At 40.2% G+C, this 24,334-nt stretch overlaps 2 protein-coding genes across 3 annotated transcripts; one reads left to right on the forward strand and one right to left on the reverse strand.

The window, feature by feature from the left end:
• The first annotated feature begins 499 nt into the window (after nucleotides 1-499).
• LOC140367119 (uncharacterized) lies at nucleotides 500-12,153 on the forward strand. Its single transcript, XM_072453455.1, has 5 exons — nucleotides 500-656; nucleotides 5,974-6,441; nucleotides 6,699-6,980; nucleotides 10,506-10,538; nucleotides 11,451-12,153. Exons 1-5 carry the CDS (start codon nucleotides 641-643, stop codon nucleotides 11,498-11,500), a joined length of 849 nt encoding a protein of 282 aa, XP_072309556.1. The 5' UTR covers nucleotides 500-640; the 3' UTR covers nucleotides 11,501-12,153.
• On the reverse strand, nucleotides 8,367-23,702 carry osgep (O-sialoglycoprotein endopeptidase). 2 transcript variants are annotated; one of them, XM_072453453.1, is made up of 12 exons: nucleotides 23,586-23,702; nucleotides 22,826-22,946; nucleotides 22,631-22,750; nucleotides 21,807-21,982; nucleotides 20,806-20,901; nucleotides 20,359-20,408; nucleotides 20,200-20,278; nucleotides 20,059-20,124; nucleotides 18,830-18,920; nucleotides 18,028-18,103; nucleotides 14,078-14,176; nucleotides 11,923-13,132 (listed from the first exon to the last, which is right to left on the reverse strand). In XM_072453453.1, exons 2-12 carry the CDS (start codon nucleotides 22,938-22,940, stop codon nucleotides 13,093-13,095), a joined length of 1,008 nt encoding a protein of 335 aa, XP_072309554.1. In that variant the 5' UTR covers nucleotides 22,941-22,946; nucleotides 23,586-23,702; the 3' UTR covers nucleotides 11,923-13,092. The 2 variants fall into 2 exon arrangements, 1 of the variants encoding a protein (XP_072309554.1); XR_011928107.1 differs by lacking the exons at nucleotides 22,826-22,946; nucleotides 23,586-23,702 and adding an exon at nucleotides 8,367-10,055 and having other exon boundaries at nucleotides 13,017-13,132; nucleotides 22,631-22,746.
• Nucleotides 23,703-24,334: the final 632 nt, after the last annotated feature.

Below are 24,334 nucleotides of genomic sequence, written 5' to 3' on the forward strand. Positions count from 1 at the left end.
AATGAATGAGACGGAATAGTTAGAGTTCAAGATATGCATTTGTATTTAAAACTAAAATATAAGTTAAAAGTGCACTATGTGTGTAACTTTGCTGGTCTGTCACCTGCTTGCTCCATGACGGTATTATTGTTTTACCTGAAATGTTCCACAGCATGGCATTAGATCTGTGAATAATGGGAGCCGACTAGCTGTGAGAATGAATGTTTACTAGGTATTTTTGAGCTTTAAAAACACATGTGAATTTAATGCCATACTTCAGGACATTCTAGGCAAAGCAAAAATAACATCCACACGGGGAGAAGCAGACAATGGCGGAGCTTCTAGGAGAAAGTAACACCAACAAACTGAACAAAATGAGCTCTTTGTATTAGTGGATGATTGTGAAGAAAATGTATTTATTATTGTTGGTGTTAATAATAATAATAATAATGTGTTTGTTTCCCCCACAATATTTTAACTTTCTTTTGCTGCTGTGACCAGTGTTTCCGGTTCCCTCCTTGTTTCCCGCCGGAGTGCTTATGTGCTGCACCCCGGCTCCGCCCTCAGTCGCGTGTCGCTTCCTGGAGCCGCGTTCACTCACTCCGCTGTAAACAAAAGTTAGAAACGGTTCAAAATCTCCCTCGTTATCCGCCAAAAAGACATGCATATCAAAACAGGTAAGTCTGGGCAACTTTCCCATTTGGATGAGTGCTTTTGTACGCGTCTGGATCGCTATTTTGTCCGCTTTTATGACCACGTTAGCACCGCTTTAGCCGAGTGTCGAGGCTCCCGCTTTCAATGGACTCTTACGAAACTTTGAACGAAGCTAATGCTCTCCGCGCTACATTTAAGGTCGATTACGCGCTCAAATTAACACGACAACAATTTCGTTTAAATGGGAATTGACGATGAGACTCTACCGTGTCGTATTCTTCGGGGAAATGTCGTGTTTGTGAGCGTTTGAGAACACCGGCGATGTCAAAGTGTGCTCCAAGCTCATGGCAGCTTAGCCCTGGCTCGCCAAAGAAAGAACCTGTGCCAAAAATAGAACGCGAGCGTTTGCATCAAAGCGAGACTGTTGCGTCCAACGTGTGTGTCCGTTCGAACCGAGCTAGGATATTTTTTGGCCGTTTTTAGCTTTGTTTCGTCTCATTAAGTTCGTAACGAGAGCGTCACTTAAATCGTCGAAAGATCTTGAGGTCACGTGAACACTCGGCGCCGATGGTTTAATCGGTATCTTTTCACGTTAAATGACTTGCACTTTTTGATTGAAACGAACATTATTTGTTGTGTATTTACAATATATATAACTCAAATGCGATAATATTTAGTTGTGTGTGAGTTTTTAGTTTGACACGTTTACATTTTTGTCATTTTTTTCTGTTCTAAGCTGCCAAAGGGTGATGTTTAAACCATTTTTTGGCTTGTAAGTAGTAGTAGTGGTTTGAGTTGTATATATTTTGTTAATGTGCACATATCTCTTTTAGGTCATTTTAAAATGGAATGTTGACTGTATTGCCTACATGTAAAACTTTGAATACACTGTTCTAATTTAGCATCTTTCCAAAACAATTGCCATTATAGTATACATTTTTATTTATATCTCATCTTACTGAAACATTTTTTGTAAGTTCTGGTTTACATATTATTCAAGGTGAAGTAAAGGGTTGGTGCAAAAATGACGACTAGTTACCCGCCGTACTTTCTTAATTACACCCAGAATGTTTCCCAACATTAAACTGTGTGCAAATGTGCAAGCCTGAAATGCGACTGGCCGGTGGGCAGGAACAGGTTTCTCACACGCTGTAAAACAAGTGGGAAACTAACGTTTTTTTTTAATGAAAACTGAGACCTCAGCGAGTGTTTTTGTGTTCCAATTTCCTCATTTAAATACTGCAGTGGCAGTAACCTTCTGAATCCGATCATGTCGTTTGATGGGATAAAACTGTGCTCATGTGGAGAATGATTTTTGTTTTTATATTTGGCTTTAACAGAAAAATGCCGGTGAATCACATTTTGTCATAATATTGACAGTTTAGACTTCAATTAATGAAAGCTGGAACGACTTAATATTTTTCGTTGGTTGTAAGGTTTGATTTGAGCTGTAGATTGAAAAATGACTTCTAAATACATGATATAAATTATGCACTTATCCTGTTTAAAGGCGTAATGGACAATTTTTCGGGCGATTTGAGAACTCCGGCGGAAGTGCGCATGCGCACTCCCTCCCCGTGCGGACTGATACAACACACACGTGTTTGTTTATTACCGCGACGGATCGCATCTCTCGTCTCCCGTAGATTTCTGTCTTCTTCTGAGTCAGCTCGAACTACCTTTCTCCGTCTTCATTTTGTCCCGTACACTGAGGGAACTATATTGTGATAAATCAATGCGCTTAGACACGCGTAAACGTGGCTGCAGGTGATCGTTAGGTGCGTATTATGATTGATACGTGGCAGGACTAATCGGCAGTCCACGCCACGAGGAAATGAGACTCAGATTTGGGTCAAAAAAAATCATCCATTCAATCTTTAAATGTTGTTGTTTCAGTAATTTGAAGTAGTTTCAATATTAGTTTATTGGAATGTTTCTCTTTTAATGAATATATCAGTTAAACTATTGTGTTGTCAGGCCTGTCTGTAGTTTAAAAAAGCAGTGATTCTATTACAGCAAAAATATCAATTGTGCGTAGAGTGGCGATATATCATTATTTAGATAATGTGTAAATAATATTTGTGCAAAATTTGAATGTTGAGAACATTGCTGGGAAAAGTGCAACAGAAAAGAATGGATTGAAGATTAAAATTACACTTTATGTTCAAATAAGGGTATAAGATGATATTTCTGCCCATTTGTGACTCCTTTTACAGACTTTCGACATGTCTATGTAATACGTTAAAAGAGACATTTGAACACATTTCATAACTACTGTTTTCAGGCTACTGTGTGCAGTGTTTTGGATGAATCTCTTTCATCTGTAAATGTTAGTTTAGGTCAGGTTTAGTCAAGTCTCATCTTTGCGGGTCTTCACTGGCGTCCTAGTGATGAGTAAAACGATTGATTGTTGAAACAAAGAAAGAATAACCTGGACCATCACACTTTGTTTTCATTGATGCAAAAAGTAACAACTAAAAATACTTCAACATATAAAGTGTAGGGCTGTGTTCAAAATATCGATACTGCGATATATCGTCACGGCCGTATCGATACTTTCCAACAACGTTAATTAATTACAAATTGTCCGGCCGTTTAGAATCTCCCTCCTGTAGAGGGCGGTAAACAGCGCGGAACTACTGAGACAGACACACACACACCGTGCACCAGCGTGTACACAGGCCTGAAGAAGAGCTTTTGAGTCGAAACGTCGCTACTGTTACACGCCTCCCTTTTCCATTCTATTTGATTTGTATCGCACCGGGATACGTATCGCACCGGGATACGTATCGCACCGGGATACGTATCGCACCGGGATACGTATCGCACCGGGATACGTATCGCACCGGGATACGTATCGCACCGGGATACGTATCGCACATACGTATCGCACCGGATACGTATCATCGCACGGGTCTTGGCAATACCCAGCCCTAATAAAGTGAGGGGTTATAGGATGTTATTTATACTCTGAGGGAAAGGATTGAAGTATTTGCTCCTCCGTGGTCTGGGTGTGGGGGAGTTCAGTCTGTACTTTGGGTTTGCCAGTCTTTCCTCCAGGGTCATCGATTGATTAAAATTTTGCAATATCGATAAGGCATGAGATGCCATGAAGTTAACCCCAGTAGTCTTGTGCGTGGTGCAGCCGTGGCGCTTTTACGTTCGCTTGTCAAGCGTGCAAGACGCAGGTAAAACTCGGCTCAGCGAGCCGTCCCAACTCGTCTGACGCCTGGAACCATTTCGGATTTAAAATGACAAAGGACTAAGAGGTGGATAAAACCAAAGTGGTTTGCAAAATCTGCAAAGCGGAGGTCAGTTATTGTACGAATACTACAAACCTCACTGATGCACGTTGAACACACTGAACTGAGCCTCACAAGCAGGTCTAAAAACTACTTTATAAAAGTAGTTTTGAGACTAAAATTGCACTTTTGAGACTTGAGACGGTTTTGTTTACAGCTGAAGTTTAAACTGTCCAATTTACAAGTTTGCACTTAAAACCTGTTTTATGTTTTATGTATGGTGAAAAGAACAAAGAAAGTACATTTGTATTTTGTAACACAATTGAGCCATTTTCATTATTTAAGAGCAGATTGATTGAATCAAATCGTGATTAATCGATTCAGGATGTTATGAATCGAAATCGAATCAATTTAGGAAATTAGGAATTTATTTTTTACTTAGAAATATGCTTTTTTACCAGTTCTTCTCTTGTCTTATCAGTGCACTTTAGGTCGAATAAATAACCGGGCCGTAGATATGGTTTTGAGACTTTTTTTTTTTTGCTAAAGCCACGCCCCATTTTAGTCCCTAGTCCCAGGGGACTGTGTTTAGTCGACCGAGAAGTTCTTTGGTCGATTACTGCCCTGATCTCAATGTGGTCATCTCACAATTTCATATTGTGAGCGGGAGTTCTCTACTTTAGGGAGAATAAAGACCAAGTCAAGGAAGATGCTGGATAACCTGATGCTCCTGGCAATTGAAGGCCCAAATAACCCTGATGGTCTTGACTATGAGGCTGCCTGTGTCCAATGGATGAAAAGGCCAAGAAGAGTTGATGTATCCAAATTATTTCAGCATTATACTGCCATTAGCTAAAACTGTACACATTTTCATTATTGTGTATTATACAGTTCCCATTGGTAATGCATTTAAATTACTGTCTTTATGTTTATCGTTTCCATTAAGTTTTGGGTAGCCAATATTCAAATTTCTTGATGGTGAATAGACCTATACACCATGTAGTATGTTTAGGGTCGTGTACCTTTTGGAAATAATGAAGGTACGTTAAACCATCCTTGGAAATGCGAAAAGGCATATTTACCATCCATTTTTAAAAAAATCCTGGGGAGAGCACTGCCAAGGGTTACATTTTTTTAACCCAAAAGGACTAATGCACCTAGGATTAGCCACTTGTATTCTTGCTCAATGTTATTTTTTTTAGTATAAATTATGTTTGATATTTTTTTAAGATAAAACATTTTCAAACAAACACTTCGTAATTTAGAGACTGTCCCTAACTGGGCACCAAGCGGCACTTCCGCCTGTAGCTCCTCGCACCGTGCAGGCGAGCCTTTCGGACTGGCGAGCCGTCGGACTTGGCGAGCCGTCGGACTTGGCGAGCCGTCGGACTTGGCGAGCCGTCGGACTTGGCGAGCCGTCGGACTTGTGGGGGGTAAGCAAGCGGAGTTGAACCAACAAATTCTGGTTGCAACGGGATTTGACAGGGGCTTGAAGACTTTGTCATGTATGATGACCAAGACATTGAGAATGAGGATTCTACTACAGAGGAGAATGCCATAACGTTGATGATGCAAGCTGCACAAGTCAAGACCTGTTATTCCCTCCTTTAGATTTTAAAACAAAGTTCTATTTTTACATAGTGTATTTTGTTTTATTGTGCCTTCTGAAGAGATCCCCTCAAGCATATTTCCAGAATTTGTGTTCCGTGGATGAAAAGTTGATTTACTGTAAAAATGGACAAAAAATAAAATCATTTGTTTTATGTCCAGAAGTAGTTTATTAGTAGTTTAGTAGTAGGACATTTTTTTTGTTTTGTGACATTTCTCCTGATAAATGATAATAACTTGATTTCATAGGCAAATTATCATGGGTGGATTTCATTAACAAATTTGAAATTTTATGACTTCAAAGTTAAAAATAATAAATAAAAAAATAATCTACCTACCCATTTGACAAATGTTGGTAGGGTTACAGCAAACATACAATTAATTTGGGGCAGCCTGAACAATAGAAATTATCGACTAGTCGTAAACGAGTCATTAGTTGCAGCCCAAGTTTTGATCTAGCACAACACCGATCTTCCTCGTTCTTGTCCAGGTTCCTGGGAAGCCGCCACTACAGTCTGTGAGTCCGACCCCCTGTGCGACCCCGCCGTGCTCGTCTCCGCCGCCAACTCCGAGCCCCATATCCGCAACCGGCGCCTGTCCCCCGGCTCGGGCAGCGGTGGTGGAGGAGGAGGAAGCTGCATCCCCGAAAACGCCAATCAGCAACAACAGCAAGCGGCGCGTCAGATCTCCCCCGCAGTCGAACCCAACGGTCCGGCCACTCAACCCCAGAGCCCGGCCATCCGCAAAGAGAAGGAACGCAAGGCCCACAAAGGCAGGAGCTCGCGGCGAGAGAACCAGAAGGCGGCCAAGGAGCGTAAAGCGTCGCAGAAGGAGCGCTGGGTGGAGGACAGTCTGTCACTGCTCAAGCCTCCGCCAGCGTTCCCCGTTCAGGACAGCCCCGCCAAGCTGCAGCCCGCCGTCAGCTACGCCTCCAAAGTGAAGGCCGGGGCCGCCACAGGTCAGTGTTTCTGCGCTTTCCTCACAAATGACAAATTAGAGATGTTGGATATTGTGATGTATTGATGTGATGTTAAAGTTTATAATATACGGGTCGGCCGCAATAGATCGGGCTGATATTTGCCCCTTTAGTGTTTATATCTGCCTTAAATCACAGAGGTGATGACTGCAGAGTTCAGCCATAGCCAATGGACAAAAGTGTACATAAATGTGAATCTGAAAGGTGAAAGTGACCCATATCCTTTGGTGTGGTCCCAGGCGGTCTGGAGGAGGACCGGCCTGCCATTGGCGTCTTGCTGCAGAACCAATGGGGCCTGAGTTTCATCAGCGAAGCTCGTCCCGTTTCAGAGAGCTCCGAGTCTCCTTCCCCGCCGAAGACCGATGCGAGCACGGAGCCACAGCAGCGTCCAGAGCGAGAGCAGAGTCCTGCCGCCACGCCCCTCTCCTCAAACATACGCCCCCCGGAGGAAGATGAGGAGAACAGCACGCTGCTCCTCAGCTGTCGCCATCTAGTGGAGGCTTTGAATTATCACAGTAGAGGTGAGTGTGGCTGTTGGACTTGACATTGAATTGGGTAAAAAATGTGTTTTTGTTTTGCCCAAAATGGCAATAGGGCTTAACAAACGTTTTGATTAATTTAACCTGCAGAAAGTTCTAAAATCAAATGATGAAAAGGTCATTAATCAATAAAAGACTTGCAAATTGAGCATAATTTACAGGCAGAGATGTCAGGATTATTTAATTGACAATCCTGATTAGGCTAGGCAAAATAATGTCTTTTTGCCGTAACACGACCGACCCGCTATGAAACTAGCCGACTGGAAAAAAATATCAGCATTTTGTTGAAAAAACGTCAATCTTTTATTTTTCAATTATTTTGCCGACTCACCGACCGGACTTTCCTAAACCGCCATGTCAAATATTTTTATCACACGGATTTCATTTCCTTTCTTTCATCTAAAAGGACTGAAAACGCATCGCACATTAGCATCTTCATTTTCAGTCCTCCGCATGCGTTTGTATCAAAATAGAATGCGCGTAAGAGCCGAGATATTGCCTTTTGCTTTTTCCCCGGTCGGAGCCACTCTGTGTGCATAGGACATGTGTTTCTCTATCAGGGTGTGAAATTTGACTTGCGCAAATGCATTCTGGGATTGAAACACGCCCAGCAGCGTCATCACAACAAACATGGCAGTGCCCGTGTCCCCCGCATGTTCCCCCCGCTCACCTTCGCTACCAAAATAAAGGATAGCGGCGTACAAAAGGTCGATTAAAATATCTTAAAATCGGGAGATTTTTAGTCTCCCGATCGGGTTGATAGAGACGTTGTCCGTCATTGACTGTTGAAGACTGACCCCTGGTGGTCAAAAAAAAAATGGCAATTTTTTTTTTTTTTTTTTTTTGGCCTTACCTACCGATTGAGCCACTTGAAAAATGTTGACTCGGGTTACAGTAAACAGACAATTTATTTGGGGTAGCCTTATTCAGGGCAAAATATAAGAACCAAAATAATAATAATTGTGACAATTTAAGAATAATTGTGTTTTTTTTATTCAGTCCAGTGCCTATAAAATAGACCTAAATGTAAAAAACTTTATTTTATCTGACAGTTTTTGTCACATAACTTTATTTTGTCTTGTTATAAAGTTAAAATTTCTAAAGTCGGTCACAAATTGAATATCTCACTGTTGTTTAGTCGGTCTAAATCAGTGGTTCTTAACCTTTTTGGAGGTACTGAACCCCACCAGTTTCATAAGTTCATTCACCGAACCCTTAATTGAAAAAATAATTATTAATTAATGATTTTTTTTTTTTCAAATTTAAAATATAGCTATATATTTTACTGGTGCACAAAATGATCCGTGCATCAACATCACTTTTCACTATTTACTGCAAATCAGTGACATTCAGAGACTAGTTCAGAAATCAAATCAAATCAATTTATTTTTGTAAGGCCCAAAATCACAACAACAGTTGCCTCTGAGGGCCACAGGGAGAAATGAATCAACACTGTCTGTGGTGGTGATGAAGTCAGACAATGTCTATGGTGGCGAGGGACAATGTCCCAGGGTCCTCTGTCCTTAGACACTCCTTCTCGGCCAGGAAAAACTACAAAAAAAACCTCTTTGGGAAAAAAGCGTAGAAACCTGGAGGAGTTCCAGTGAAGGAGAGATCCGACTCTCACAGACGGACACGAGAAAGACTGGAGCTGGACCCACTCTTCAGGCAGACGAGGGACCGACTGAGGCGAACTGGACCCACTCTTCAGGCAGATGAGGGACCGACTGAGGCGAACTGGACCCACTCTTCAGGCAGATGAGGGACCGACTGAGGCGAACTGGACCCACTCTTCAGGCAGATGAGGGACCGACTGAGGCGAACTGGACCCACTCTTCAGGCAGATGAGGGACCGTCCACACAGGGCAGGGACCACTTCACCAGGAGAGGGACATCTGGGTCCATAGGTCCTCAGGAGTGAGAGAAAGAAAAAGAAGGCGGTGAACAGTTTGCAAGTGGAATTAAAAAATAAATATTGTTTGATAGCATAAGTAGTCAGAAGAAGAGGATAGTGCTCAAGCGGTCATACTTCCCCCAGCATAGTTACTCTTAGGGCAGCGTAGCTAAAGCTGTGGGTTTATGTTTCTGTCCCAACTAGTCTGACCATAAGCCATTTCGAAGAGGAACGTTTTAAGCCTGGACTTGTCATTTATAGCTTTGTAGGTCAAGAGTAGAAATGTGCCACTCATGTCATTTTCGCAACACAGTCTGTTCCTTTTCTTAATTTTTATGTCCAGCATCCTCGAAGGATTGCTCGCAAAGATATTTTATTATAGTATAGTAGTTAAAGACTAGGACAAGGGAAATTGCCCCAGAGACTGACTTTTTCTTGCCCAGAAAGGTGGGCTTTGATTCAATTTAAAATATTTATTAATATAAAGAAATCACAAGACGTCCCATCACGACAGTCTCAAGTCGACTACTGAGCGCACCAAATTCCCTGCAGCACAGATGGACAAAGCGGGGGCGTGTCATCACAAATGTATGAGTCTGATGTGTGGCTTGACCTCCGCCGAACCCCTGGGGTTCGATCGAACCCAGGTTAGTCTAAATAATCGTGAATAATTGTAACACTAAAAATATTGTATCGTGACATCCCTAATCACAGGAAACGAAGTAAATGGAGAGTTGAAAATCTGATGCTAATCGATACTAAAAATTGTATCAAAGCAAGATACTCATTCACGTAATGCAAGTAGGCCATGTTAAATGTTGAAGTGTTTTCTTCGCGTTGAAATAGAGCTTGAAATCTCTTTATTTCATTCAACCTTCCACAATTTTGACTTTACAGTTGTACTTAACGCAGTTTGATCACGTGCTAGAATTTGAGTGCAGCGACAAGTAAAACTCCACGGAAGATTCCCAGTTTTTGAAAGAAATGTCGAGAGTTGGAGATTCAATTTAGAGAGATTAACCATAAACCAGGTCACTGCATCAGCAAGTTTACAGCAAAAAAAAGCCAAAAGCGTACACAGAAAGGTGTTTAAAGTACAATAAGAAGGATTTACATGCGATTATGACGCGTTGCAGTGAGTAGGCCCCGTCAGTCTGCAGATCCTAGGAAAAGGATATAGACTGTACTTTTGTTAAACTGTAGGAATCAATCAAAAAAACACTTCTGGCACATATATGAGGCACCAATAGCGCTGTAAGAAGCTCTGAAAAGTTGATCTTGCATGATATGGGACCTTTTTAAATGAACCACAAAAGTGCAGAAATGTCACTTTATACATGTAGGGGGATTACACTTGACATTTCCGTTTATTTTTCTAGGTCATTTTCAATTAGTTTGTTTTTAAATAGAGAAGATGGGCTCGATTCCAGAGTTGCCAAATCTTATGTCTTTACAGACATTTCTGAGTGCCACCGTTTTGAGAGCAAATTTTTTTTTAAGCCTTTTTTCCAGTCTGTTTCACAATAATAAACCTTTACTTAAAAACGGGCTGGTAAGTTTATTCATGTTTTGAAGCTGTAATTGATAAATACGGTCTTGTTTTGTCTTCGCAGAGTGGAACGCTATATGTAGCAGAGAGAAAAAAGGTGAGTTGCTTACGTTTGATTGACATTGTGATACATTTAATTATTTTTAATCCAATTTAGAAATTATTATCCTCAACTTTAGTTGCCTGTTTATGTTTGTACTGGATAATATTTTTGGATCATAAAACGGTTAGATTTGGGACAGGGCTGACTAGTTTGTCAACATTCATTGCCAAAACTTATGATTAACACATGTTTTTGACTTCATAAGACATTTGTGGTTGGATTCTAAGCTTCCAAAAACATAATCAAAATAAGGAGGAACGTACAACTGGGCTGTATCGGTGTTAATCATAGTGGGGTGCACAATTTACACAGAACAAAAACAATCATTTAACTAAATAAATGTGTAATTTGTCAAATCAGAACTATTGTGTAGTTCATAGACTTTGTCCTTGTTTACTTAGTTTAGTTGCTAGGTAACAGTTGTGGAAATTCCTCTACATTTGGCTGTCATCTGCTGCTCGGTTCCAACAGGCAAGTGACATAATAAACGTCACCAAAGGGTCAAACTGGAAAAATAAAGCAAATACTTTACAAAACTCTGACTACACATGACCATTATGGATTTAATCTATTAAATTAATTGATTGATTGATTGATTGGTCAGTCGATATTCCTAAAAAAAAATTTCATTCTACCAATTATTTTATTGGGATTAGAAAAAAGTTGCATGGACCAAAGCTAAAATGGAAAAACGTGAGTGTGCCAGAGATTTGGGAAGGAACTAAAAATAAATTCTGCTTTTTAAAAAAATATATAGCCACAATTTACTGATACTTTCCACTTTATTTAATTGAAGCAGTCTTTGGCCCACCTCGTTTCTTAAGGAATGTAAATTTTAGCACCACTAAAGTGGAAGATTCACGGTAGAAGGAATGAATAAATGATTCTTTTTTTTTTCTCTTCCAGATCTCAAAAGAGTAGTTTGGTACAACCCGATTAAGGACAACCCGGCTTAACGACAAAAAAAATCAGAAGTCTCTCCAACCAGAAGCACATAAAAACTACACACAAAAAGGCGATAAACTCATGGATGGACAGTTTTTCTAAACCCTTCACTGTCAATACAACACGGATCCTTTTCGGACAATGGACTTTTTTAACGCCTTACAAAACACCTGCCTTAATCAAACCCTGGTACTTCATTGTTCTTCAATTTTTAAAGCTTGTATGAGTTCATAAAGATGTTTTTTAAATCTCAAAAGTAGCTGTAAGTTAATTTTTCACATTAGTGTTGCAAAGCTGTAGTTTTAACAAATATTTTTTCTCTGTAAAAGCGAGTGGTCAATCAAGCACTTTGATACAAAAAGATAATATTGATACAACCGAATTGTCCGTTTTTTGATTTGGAAGAATGTCTAAAATGTTTATTAAAGTTTAAAGTGTGTGCAGAGGTTTACAAAAGGGTACAGCACAAAACAAATTGCCCTTCACCTGACGATGTTGCAGTTTTTCCTGCTCGTTTCCCTTCATCTGGAGCATGTCATCATGAATCCGACAGGGATTTTACCATGTCCCTTTGTTTTTTGGAAATAATTTAATGAATAATAAAATTTACACTGGAGAAGGAATGTATAAGAACAGTATTGCTTAATAAAAGGAATAAACTTGACACATTTGTTCTTTATTTAAAAATCTGTACAATTTGCAGTTGTATATTTTTCAGGGGAAACCAAGTGATTATTTCTTTTGCACATTAAGATTTTTTTTTATCAAAATAAAGTTTGAAATATGGTGACTGATATTTAAGAATAGATTTTTCGTACATTTTGATTCAATAATGCCGCTGTCTTTACTATAAACTATTTAGTTCAGGTAACTACAATAACCAAAATAAAACTACAAATGTTACATTTGATTTTGACCAAGCTGCAATTTTACAACAAACTGAGGCTTGGTGCCCCAGCTTTAAAATGAATATTTGTTAGTCTAACTGGTCTCAAAGTTTTACATTACAAAAGTGTTTAAAGGAATAATCCTGCTTTAGGACTATCGTGTCAGCGGCATGAAGTTGTTTCAGCGCTGTTGTAATAATTTATTGCACCTCAAAACTATTGTGACTCAAACTCGTTTTACAGATTCATTTCAATCTCTTACACAGTGAAGAGCCAATCATGCAAGCAAGATTTCTCTGCGCAGATTCAAATAATGCTCGAAGCCGAGGACGGAGCTGCTGTTGAGCTTGTTTTTTGTGTGATTAAGTAAAATCCGTACATATATTGTAAAAGCCATGTGCAGTCTGCATTCATTGTAAAAAATAGCTCTGGCCTTTTGAAAAATGCTTATAAACACGTCACCGTTGATAATTAGGACACAAAGAATGCATCAGGAAAGTGAGGAATAAGTCTGAACCGCTAGAAAATCTGTCAACATGAGCTAGTTCTGTTTTTAATACAGTAAAAATCAAGTGCGCCTTCAACGAACAGCCAAACTTGTGTAAACATAATTTCGTGTCAGTCTTTTCCAAAACGTGACCTCTTTCCAGGCCTGAAATCGTAGCAATCCAAGCACCGCGTGAACGTCCGTACAGTGAAAATGAGGTGTTCAAAACTCAGTCTCTCCACGTCACTTCCACCTCGTCCGTCCTGTACCTGAAATCAGACAAAATGTTTCGCAATCAACACGACCATTAACTTCAGATTCCCATTCATTTTTCTCACAGACTTATCAAAAAAACGCAAAGATTTTAACTTGTGACTTTAGAGTAACTAATGTCCATAAAGCGGTTGTTTTAAGTAAAAAAACAACTTACACAGCTGTTTACAAAGATTGTCTGTGGGAGTAGGATATCTCCTTTGCTATGCTTATCAAGGTTTCTACTTTCTTTTTTTAAATAATGTTTAGAGTTAAAAAAGTAGTTTCTTTGGGTAAACTTCTCTGCATAAACTTGAACTGCAATGAGTGCATATTTTGAACATCTTGAAATGCAATTTAAAATAGTAACAGATTAGAGAACATGGTGAATAGGTGAACGTATGCTAACGTAACACCTTCAGCTACATGACGCATAGACAACAAATTGTAACGAACTGTCGTAATTGTCTGGTATGTAAACGTACCATATTAACAGTTATTCAGATAACTATAGCATAGAGAACATGCTAACAAGTTTACCAAAGCATCAGTATAACCCCAAATCACTAAATCCATTGAATTCTTCTTCCTCTGTGTCACATCTAAACAACTCCACAAACTCAGGAGGTAGAGGAAGCGCCAATTCTGCTTCTGTATCGATTAGAGCCTAGAGCGCCCTCTTGTGGTTGCACCCCGGCCAAAACAATGTAAAAAAGTGCGATTTATAATCCGGAAAATATGGTACTGTCCATGACGTGGTTCTTTTCATCCCCGAAAGAACACACGTAAAACTCGCAATTCTTCAAAATTTGTCGATAATTTGGTTGTTTATAAAGTTTTCAAATAAATTCATTGGTCTTGTGCTCATCATTTCCCTTTCAGACATTTATTACACATATTTATTCTGAATCTCGACTGGGAAAATGAACGGACAGAACGGACGCGTGAGAATTAACTCTGACCTCTGCGTGATCCACGAGTCCTCGAGCTGCGTGACCTGCCCCGAGCGAAACATCTCCCAGCCGGCTTGAGCAATCATCGCCCCGTTGTCGATGCAGAATCTGTGGAGTTTAACGGACAAAGGTTTTTATCTCGAGCCGCTGACGAAAGCCCGGCACAAACTCACGCCTTCGAGGAACAATGCTGTTGCACATTTCAGCCGAGATAAGTTAAAAATGTCAAGCTGTTTCATCACACTGCGACGGCGAAGGAACTTTGGTGGAACGAATGTGACTTAAAGCTCCACCGTGTAGCTTTACGGTCTTCATTTCTCCTCAGCTGCAACAGTTTTCCTTCAGACTTCTTTCATTCTTTTAGAATTTGACTGTGAAACAAATCTCAATTTGAACTTTATATTATTAGGCCCGAGCGCCACAAGCTGGCGAGAGGCCTATTAATCTCGTAAGGCCGTGCGAAGCACGGCTGCGAAAGTGCGCACGTAGTGCGCACAAAATCGAGCGCGAAGCGCTCGCCCACTTCCAAACACTCACTAACGCACTCCTCCACTCATGCACGCCCCGTGCATACTAATTAGTTGTAGGAAAATGGAACATTACCGTTGTAAACGGGCGAAGCCCGTGCAAAAGTTCGCACTAAACGAGCACTTTACATTGGGATGACGACCGCGAAGCGGTCGTCATCCCCATATAAAGCACTCATTTGCGCTAAGTAGCTCACGAATACGTTCCCCATCTCTTGCATGTTCCGTGCATATAAGCATGTAAGGCAAAAATTGAACATTATTACTGTATAGAGGGCCAAAAACACAAAGTGGGCGGAGCCCACTCAAAATTATCGAAAGTACCCGTCAGTGACCAGGGACCCACACCATGAGGTAGGAAAGCGCGAGCGCTTTCCGAAAATGTATAGTTTATGATATTTGAAAAATGGGAAACATTGTTTTCGCATCGGAATATTATTCTTTCTTTCTTTCTTCTTCTTCTTCTTCTTCTCGGGACCAACCCCCCTATTTTTCACCCAGTGAACATTGACGAAAAGTCACAAAAATTTGCACGCCTCTAAAAATCGTGCCTCTCTACATTCTGGCTATTTCCCTTTTCTAAAATTAAAAAAATTGGCGCGTCAGCGCCCCCAAATGTACCAAAAATGCATTGAGAGATGGGAAATGACCCAAAAAAAATCTGATCGTAGAATCATGAAATTTGGCGCAGAGGTAGATGGTGACAAGAGAAGTAAAAAATATTATTACGGCAACGCCGTCCGCCCAACCAAATGTCGGCCATATTGCTTCAAAAATGGCTAAACATGACTTCGGAGTTTTTCCAAACGTCGTACTTTTACGAACTCCTCCCAGGGCGTTGGCCCTAAAAAGCTGAAATTTGGTGAAAATGCTACTGAGGAGTGGGACATCAAAAGTTATCCAAATTACATTGATACCTCTCACGGTCTCTGAGCGGCGAAGCCGCAAACTGTAGCTAGAATTTCAGAAATCCCCCATATTTAAAATTTCTGCCGTTTGCGCAGATAAAGTCCGAATTGCGTCAAATTAGAATCAGTTGTTAAACTCTTTGCCCTAAACCTACTTGAAGTGAAATAAATTCATTTGGCGCCACAGCGCCCCCTACAGATTTTATATGGAGGTTAAATGTTTAGTTTTGCGAAATTATATGAAATTTGACACACAACTCAATTTTAGCATCCCCATCAAAAAAGTCAATGACTCATGTCATAATTGTTATGGCGTTGCCGTAACGATGACCGAAACCTTTCATGTTATTCCAATGGGGAAATCGCCAGAACATGTTTACACTTTAGACTTTCACAAACTCCTCCCAGGGCGTCAGCCCTATTAACCTGAAATTTGGTGAGACTCATCTTCAAGACCATCAAAAGTTATCCACATTTTTATTCAAAGAGTCACGGTGTCTGTGCGGCAAAGCCGCACATTTTGCCAAGAATTCAAAATAAAATTGCTTTTTGATGGTAAAACAAAGGGGAGAAGATGTGACAGCGTCACAGATTCAGCAGTAGGCGTAATAAAAGGACAATTGGGGCGCGTTAGCGCCCCCTCCTCTTGCGGCGTGGCGGCGGCGTGGCGAGGGCCGATCATTGCCGCTTGCGGCTATATTTATTATTGATTTCATTTTCAATTCATTCTAAAAAAATACTTTAATATTTTCTCTTTTGTGTCTCTTTTGCCACATCAGTTCAGCTTTCAGCATTTCCCTTGTCCAAACCAGCACAGAGAGAATGTTACTTCCCATGACATTTCAATAATCTGATAACTCCAGAAATCAGATAATGATCAGATTCTGATCTGCATTTAAACGTAACTACTGTGGGAAAACTGCGAGTTAGCAAACGCAGACTTAGGAGCCGTTTTCTCCTGCTCTGAGACGTGATAACAGAACCTCTGTTTGTGCCACATCGGGGACATTGTGTTGTTGTGACACGAGCAGGAGAAAAACAGGATCGTATCAGGATTTAGGCCGTAGTTATTTTATTACTTGTTTTACGGATTTTTAAATAAAAAATATTTAAATAAAAAATGAAATATATTGAACAGCCGGGCGGGCGAAATATAAATATAATTTCAAAAGATTTTTACGTCCGGGTTTTCTCAAAACGCACCAGGGGGAGAGACGCGGTGCGGGTGAGTGTAACAGTAGATTTAGCATGATTTACACTCAGAACTCACACTTCTAAGTGTTCAGCCTTAGTCATGGCAAAACGCGATGGAGAAAACGGGTTTAAAATTTGTTTCCTCCGCCGGTTTAAAGGCAGAGGAAACGGGCGCGCTCGCTCTCGCTGGGACCGCGCAAGTACAGCGCTGCTCCGCCACGCTTTACGCTCTCTTATCTTTTGACTAAATACCGCTTTTTATAAGATATTCCTTTATTGTCCCACATGGGGAAATTTCATTGGTGCAACGCAGGAAGATACAGAGGTAGATACAGAAGAACAGATCACTTATAGGAAGTCTGAAAACCACTTTCAGTAGAAGATCTCCTATAAACAAAAACTCCCATAGATAAATAAATAAATACCATTGCATGTGATCCCGACAGTAATTGCACATATGTGTCACGACAGCACATAGATTGCACATGAATTTCACAGTAATTGCACATGAATTGCACATGAATTCCAACAGCAATTGCACATATGACAGAATTGCACATCAGTATTAGGTTAGGTCAGTATTGCGACGGGATAACGTGACGATCTCCGGGTAAGACGACAGTTCTCCGCAGTTTCATGAGTTCCTCCTTTGTGTAAACGCGGTACGGCGCCGGCCGGGGGGCGGGGCCGGAGCCGGGGGGCGGGGCCGGAGCGGGGCCGGAGCCGGGGGACTCAGAGCCAAAACACATCGCGACGACACGACGAAAACACTCAATCCAGCCGAATAAAGTCAAAACAAGTTAATTTAAAGCGATTCCAGTGCGTGTCTCGATCGTTCGTGAAGTTCCTCTTTCATATAAACGTGTATATAAACGTGTATATAAACGTGTACCGACGACACGCCGTACTTTAGCGCGGCCGGAGGGCGCGGGGGGGGGGGGGCTGGTGGGCTCGCTCGGAGCTAGCTCACGTCACAACAACACAACGAAAAACGCTCAAATCCAGCCGAAAAAAGTCAAAAACAGTTGAATTAAAAAACTATTCCAGCGCGTGTCCCTATCGTACAGTAAAATAGAAAAAATATACTAACTATATTTACAAAATATAGGAGATAAAGCACAATAAGTGTGAGAAAGAAGAGAGAGCGTTTACACCGGGCTGCCAGCTGTACCAGCGCCTTATGACGTATATTTCATTTAATACTATTTTGTGTTGTCGGCGGTACTTTATAAAAATAATTGATAATAATTAATTTTATTTACATTGTATAAATCAATAATCTTAGTGCGGCGGATCCGTAAACCAAGTAATAAAATAACTACGGCCTTACCGCTCGTCTGTGGCGAAGAGTTTGGCTCCTCTTTCTTCACACATCACTCCCATCATCTGCTGCAGGCGGTGGTTACCTGCACCAGACACACTGTCAGTACACCAGCAAGAGGTCCATGTTTAGTCCTGACTGGCACCAGCAGGAGGTCCATGTTTAGTCCTGACTCTGGCACCAGCAGGAGGTCCATGTTTAGTCCTGACTCTGGCACCAGCAGGAGGTCCAGTCCATGTTTAGTCCTGACTCTGGCACCAGCAGGAGGTGCAGTCCATGTTTAGTCCTGACTCTGGCACCAGCAGGAGGTCCAGTCCATGTTTAGTCCTGACTCTGGCACCAGCAGGAGGTCCAGTCCATGTTTAGTCCTGACTCTGGCACCAGCAGGAGGTTCAGTCCAGGTTTAGTCCTGACTGGCACCAGCAGGAGGTCCATGTTTAGTCCTGACTCTGGCACCAGCAGGAGGCCGGTCCATGTTTAGTCTTGACTCTGGCACCAGCAGGAGGCCGGTCCATGTTTAGTCTTGACTCTGGCACCAGTAGGAGGTCCAGTCCATGTTTAGTCCTGACTCTGGCACCAGCAGGAGGTCCAGTACATTTAGCCCTGACTCTGGCACCAGCAGGAGGTCCAGTACATTTAGTCCTGACTCTGGCACCAGCAGGAGGTCCAGTACATTTAGTCCCGACTCTGGCACCAGCAGGAGGTCCAGTCCATGTTTAGTTCTGACTCTGGCACCAGCAGGAGGTCCAGTCCATGTTTAGTCCTGACTCTGGCACCAGCAGGAGGCCGGTCCCTGTTTAGTTTAACTTACATCCGACTCCTCCGACGATCATAACCTCTTGTGAACCACAATGAGCCATGGCCCTCTCCGTGATCTCCACCAGCATCGAGAACAGCGTCTCCTACAGGACGGGGGGGACAAAAACACGCTGACAATTCAGAAAACCTACACTCTGCACACACGTTAAAACAATAACAAGGAACAAAGCAGACTGAGAAAATATGTTGTTACTTAGTTTGGCATTAAAGTGCATTTGACAGGTTTTTATTACTTTCTCATATTGACTTCATTTGGTGTAAATATAAATGCTGAAGCTGCCGTTTGTCAATAAAAGTTGACAAATCTATAGAAAATAACATCAGAGACATGGCTCATTCCAAAGTTTGTGCAGAATTTACACAAAATAAATAATTTTTTTGGGTGCACGGTGGCAAAGGCGGTTAGCGCTCTTGCCTCCCAAGAAGGAGATCATGGGTTCAATTCCCAACACATGATCTCTCTGGGTGGAGTCTGCATGTCCTCCCCGTGTTACCGTGGGTTCTCTCAAGACATGCCTGTGTTGGGCAAAATTGGTGACTCTAAATTGGCCCTAGTGAATGAATGTGAGAGTTAATAGTTGTCTGTAATGTCTATGTCTCTGTGTTGGCCCTGCGACGAGTTGGCCCCTGTCCAGGGTGTACCCCGCCTAAGGCCCAAAGTCACTGGGATAGGCTCCAGACACCCGCGACCCCGAAAGGGAACAAGCGGTAGAAAATGGATGGATGGATGGAAATTATTTTTTTCACCCTCTGAACATGAATTAAAAAAAATAAAGCTATTTTTGTTTTTGGCCCGGTGGTTGCTGGGTAATTTCCTAGGGTGACGTCATCAATTGCAAAACAGGAAGTAAAATTATTAACCTTAAAAATGTGCTAATCTTGTGACAAAATACCGGTACATTCCCTTAACTTTTTAGCTCAATGAGTGGTCCAACCAGTGATTTTAAAATATATTGTATAATCCTTTTACACCAGTTAAGTGGCAGTTTGTGAAAAAATTTGAAGAAAAATGGGTACAATTACGGCGGTAGAACTGTGCTACAGACAGGCCAGGATCCCTTCAAAAATCCTGTTAAATTGTTTATTTCTTATGTCTCCAAGTCATCTAAAACAAATCCTATCTATAGGTAGTTTCAATTAGAGGAGACACTTGATGCAAAATCGACTCGTTTAAGATTCAATATCGCAATTTAAAATTTCCAAAAGACAAAACCCACCGACCTGCAGAGAGAAGCACAAATCCTCGGCTGTGCATTCACCGGTGCTCAACATCTTACTGGTCGCTTCCTGCGAAAGAAAACACTGTTTATCGCGGGGATTTTTTTTTATCGAGAAACATCCGATGCTAGCCTGCTCGCTAACCTCGATGTATGACAAAATGCCTGAGAAGGACACATCCATCCCCTTCACCGTGTACGGCAGCTCCACGTACCGAGAACCTCTGCGGGACCAAAAGAGAAACGCCGTCATTTCGCACAGGACAAGACCGTCGGATGACTTTTTAAAAAGGTCAACACTTACTTTTTGGCCATTTGCTCAATGTTGTAGCCCGGACTTGGGTCATTGGAAATCTAAAAAGGTTGTATTGTAATAAATGAGCTTATCTTCAATGATTATTAAGTAAAGATGATATGATAAGTATTTCTATTGCACGTTGAGACTTTACACTTTTTAAACACTTTATCAACCGTTATGCAGGTTGTAATATGCTGAATAAAGGCTTGGAGACAGAGAATATTTACAAAAGAAGTGTATTATTGATACAAATCTGTAATTATATATTATTTTTGGACATTTCGATTTAATAATGTCACTGTCTTTGTCACAAAAAGGTGTTTTTGGTTGCGTTTTAGAGTCTGTGTAGTTCAGATAACTCAGCAGTTTGTTTAAAATCCATATGAAATGTAATTATACCAAAAAGCAAAGAGGATTGCAGATCATATTTTCTCAATAGATTTAAAATAAAACCTTAATAACTCTGGCGAAGCGGTCCAGACAGTTGCCGACTGCAATATCGATGGTTTCCCCGAATATTCTGTAGCGCCGTTCAGAATACGCGATGACCTGGAGAGCACAGAAACAGATGAAAGTAGTTTTAAAAATTGTCATTTTACAGTAGACAATTTTTACTTTTACTGCACTACATTTGAGAGCAGGATCTGCACTTTCTAATTTTGACATTTTTTTAACAGGGCTAAAAAGTAAAGTCATTTTTTGGGGGGTTTGAGACTGGCATAGAACGTTCACAATGACATTTTACCTGGAAAAACTAAAATAAATAAATAAATAAAAATTACCGTAGATACATTGAGTTATAAATTCAGTGACTTTTGTTGACCAAAAAAACAGCACAATTGCATACTTGTACTTATGTGTAGTGTGTCTTTACACTATATTATTGTCTGACTTAGTATTGAAATTACACATTTTGAACATTGAAACTACTATGCCAATGACACAATAACCCTAAAGCAAAATAATACAAAATACATTCCTTAATGTGCAATATTGTTAAAAAAAAACTTGAGCTGCAATTAACAAACAGCACAACTTAAGCAGTTTGTTGGTGTCAATGTTGAATTTTACAGTTATTTCACTTCCTATACTGGAAAAAGTGACAAGCTTAAATAAGATAATAAGTGTTTGAATTAAGTAGTATTTATCTTGATTTGAGTATTTATGGACTGAAAGATTTTACTGGATTAAAGTAAGATTTTACTAAAAATAAGGAAACGATGAGCATTTTCTCACTTGTTTATTTGCAAATTTTATTTTAACACTGTAAAGATATATACTCAAACAGACACAAATATGACTTAACTCAAGCACTTTTTAATTCTGGATGCTATTTGAAATACATGTCATTTCTCCCAGTGTAAATCTCAAATCAAGAAAACAAACAAATGATAAATACTGTGCTGCAAACACACATACACTGAACTTTTAAAGGGCCTGTAAACCGGCCTCACCTGTGTGTTTCCCCCGCTGACGTAGAGCACCGTGGGGTTGTTGGCTTTGGTGATGAGGCGTCCCATCTCGATGTGTCCGATGCAGTGGTTCACTCCCAGCAGCGGTTTGTCCCAAAGCTGGGCCACCGTCCGAGCCACGAGCGCCACTGTCACCAAAGGAGCCCCCATTCCAGGACCTGAGTACATGTGGGGGCTTTCGTGTTCAAATTTAATTCAACATTCACTGTCAAAATTTACGAGAAACAACAAACAAGGCATTACAAAAACATGTTTTTCTAAATTTGACCCAGATGCCGGTTCAAGAGCACATTTACGGACAAAAGTAGTGTGTTTTCATTCAGTACACTAAATGCACAGATTCTCAATTGTGGCTCATTTTGAGTCATAAAACTTGTTTGGACAAGTTAACGATTGTTCCATTACAAAAGTACGATTTAATTCATTAATCAATGAATTTGTTGCACCTCTACAGAATAGAAACTACTGTATATAAATATCTTAATTCTCTAATTTAGCCATTTACAACAGAATTTAAAACAAATGTGGGACCCTAGTATGATTGTAAAAAGAGTAGAGGTTGAAGATATGTCAAGAAACTATTAAAAATTAGACAATAGTGTAATCTTCAAAAAAGGGTATAAAGTGATATGTCTGCAGTTACATTTAGCACATTTGTTGATGCAAAATATTGACTGAATATTGTTCATAATACATCTATTTGTTGAAACACATTATTTGATTTGTCTATAAAAGGGTGCGTATTCAGGGAAAGGTACAATGTGGAACTGCCAAACTCTGAATTAACATTGTGTCATGTTTCTCACCCTTAGTGTACGCCACGCAGTCGATGTCCCGAGGCTCGAGTCCCGCTTCATCCAAAGCCTCTTTTAAAACAGTGAGGATGACGGCTCGGTGGTGTCTCGCCGTGTCACTGGGCATAAAACCTGAAGACGGAGAGTAAAATAAATCGATAAAAGATGACAATATACAGATTTCATAAATAAAACCAGAGTACGTGCCTTGTCCAGGAGGCGTGATGTAGGTCCTCCTCGGGTTAGAAAGCACCTCTCCATCTCTGATAATGCCTATTCCAATCTTATTGGCACTGCCCTCGAACCCGATCACTATCGTCATGGCAAACTGTGGACAAAGAAATACAAAGTGTGGATGAAAGATAAATATGTTTTTGTTTGATGTTTTAGGGGTTTCTTTTTAATTTTGCTGTTTTCAGTAGAAATTCATTTTAAACGTTAAACATTGCAAAGAAGTGTGAAATATTGTACATTTTAAAGATGTTTTTTACATAGAAAAGAGAGCCTAACTGGTCTTACTCTTAAACACAAAATATTACAAAACATACAAAATCAAAGGCAAGTTAAAAAACACTTTTATTTATTTACATACTAACCTACTTTACTTTTGGGTAGCTCTAGATCTAGATTTTAGCTGAAACGTAGACCCTGGAAATTCCTAAATTTTGGTTATTTTTTGTTATAAAGAATGAAATCATTAGATATCAGATTATTATAATTGGACATGTATTTTGGTCTATTTAATTTTGCCTTTACAGCATTTTAAAAGGTCTAAAAGAGATAAGAAAAATACGGTAAAGCTGGACCACGTATTATTAAAATGTCAAAATGTATAGATTCATCTGCAATAGAATCAATACAATGTATACACACTTTAACTTAAATTGACCGTCAGAACTACATTATGTGGCTAGTTCTCGAAGACACATAAATAAATCATAATCATGCTTTCAATATTTTTGCTCACATTTCATAAGTAGAGACCAGTTTGTCTTGAAAATGTATTAATTCTCTGCTAACTTGTTCTTGCTAACTTCTTGCTAACAACATGCTACACTGTTGTCCCGCTTCAGGACCCAAACAAAGGCTTCGACAGATTTTGCCTGATGAAAAATAACATCAAACTATTTAACAAACCTTCTCAGACTGAACTATAATATGCTTTTATCAGCCAAATTATAAAGCTATTCAACTTCGTTCTATATATTATCATTGTATGTATTTTGAGTTTGGTTTACATTGTATTTTCTGAAATTAGGCAACGCAAACACGTGGCTTGACTGTGTGTTTGAGGAAGTGTTTAAAGTTAATGGAACACTAGAGTGACATCCTTGGTAACCTACAGCAACCGACGTCCAGTTCAAGCAGCCATGTTCTATCCAGGGGTTTTAGAAATATGTGAAATTAGGACCATTTCCATTTAGATTAACTGCCTAAAACGAAATGTTACATATTTTGGATGGGAAAAAGTTTACATATGAATTTAACAGGAAGTTGAATGCCATTAATAAATCTTGAAGACGATTGCCCATTCGAAATATACAGTTTTGTCATCACTTTGCAACAAAACCAACACTTTTTTGTTACAATGTTCTCAAACAGTATGTAATTTTCTGGATTTGATGGTAATATAATTTTAAAACTGAACATAGAGATACGATATAGGTTTAATGCAATTTTTCAGCCAAAAGAACACCATTTCCATAAAGCACGTGG

The sequence above is a fragment of the Eucyclogobius newberryi genome, unplaced genomic scaffold (assembly GCF_026437365.1).
Source record: "Eucyclogobius newberryi isolate DKJ021-1_F unplaced genomic scaffold, fEucNew1.0.hap1 SCAF_2, whole genome shotgun sequence".
Lineage (NCBI taxonomy): Eukaryota > Metazoa > Chordata > Actinopteri > Gobiiformes > Gobiidae > Eucyclogobius > Eucyclogobius newberryi.

Coding starts and splice junctions, on each gene's coding strand:
- LOC140367119 (XM_072453455.1), top strand. Junction 6,442..6,698: donor GAAGGCCGGGGCCGCCACAG/GTCAGTGTTTCT, acceptor GTGTGGTCCCAG/GCGGTCTGGAGGAGGACCGG. Junction 10,539..11,450: donor ATGTAGCAGAGAGAAAAAAG/GTGAGTTGCTTA, acceptor TTTCTCTTCCAG/ATCTCAAAAGAGTAGTTTGG.
- osgep (XM_072453453.1), bottom strand. CDS start 22,940: ATGACGATAGTGATCGGGTTCGAGGGCAGTGCCAATAAGATTGGAATA. Junction 20,279..20,358: donor ATTGAGCAAATGGCCAAAAA/GTAAGTGTTGAC, acceptor TTGGTCCCGCAG/AGGTTCTCGGTACGTGGAGC. Junction 13,133..14,077: donor GACTCGTGGATCACGCAGAG/GTCAGAGTTAAT, acceptor GTCTGATTTCAG/GTACAGGACGGACGAGGTGG.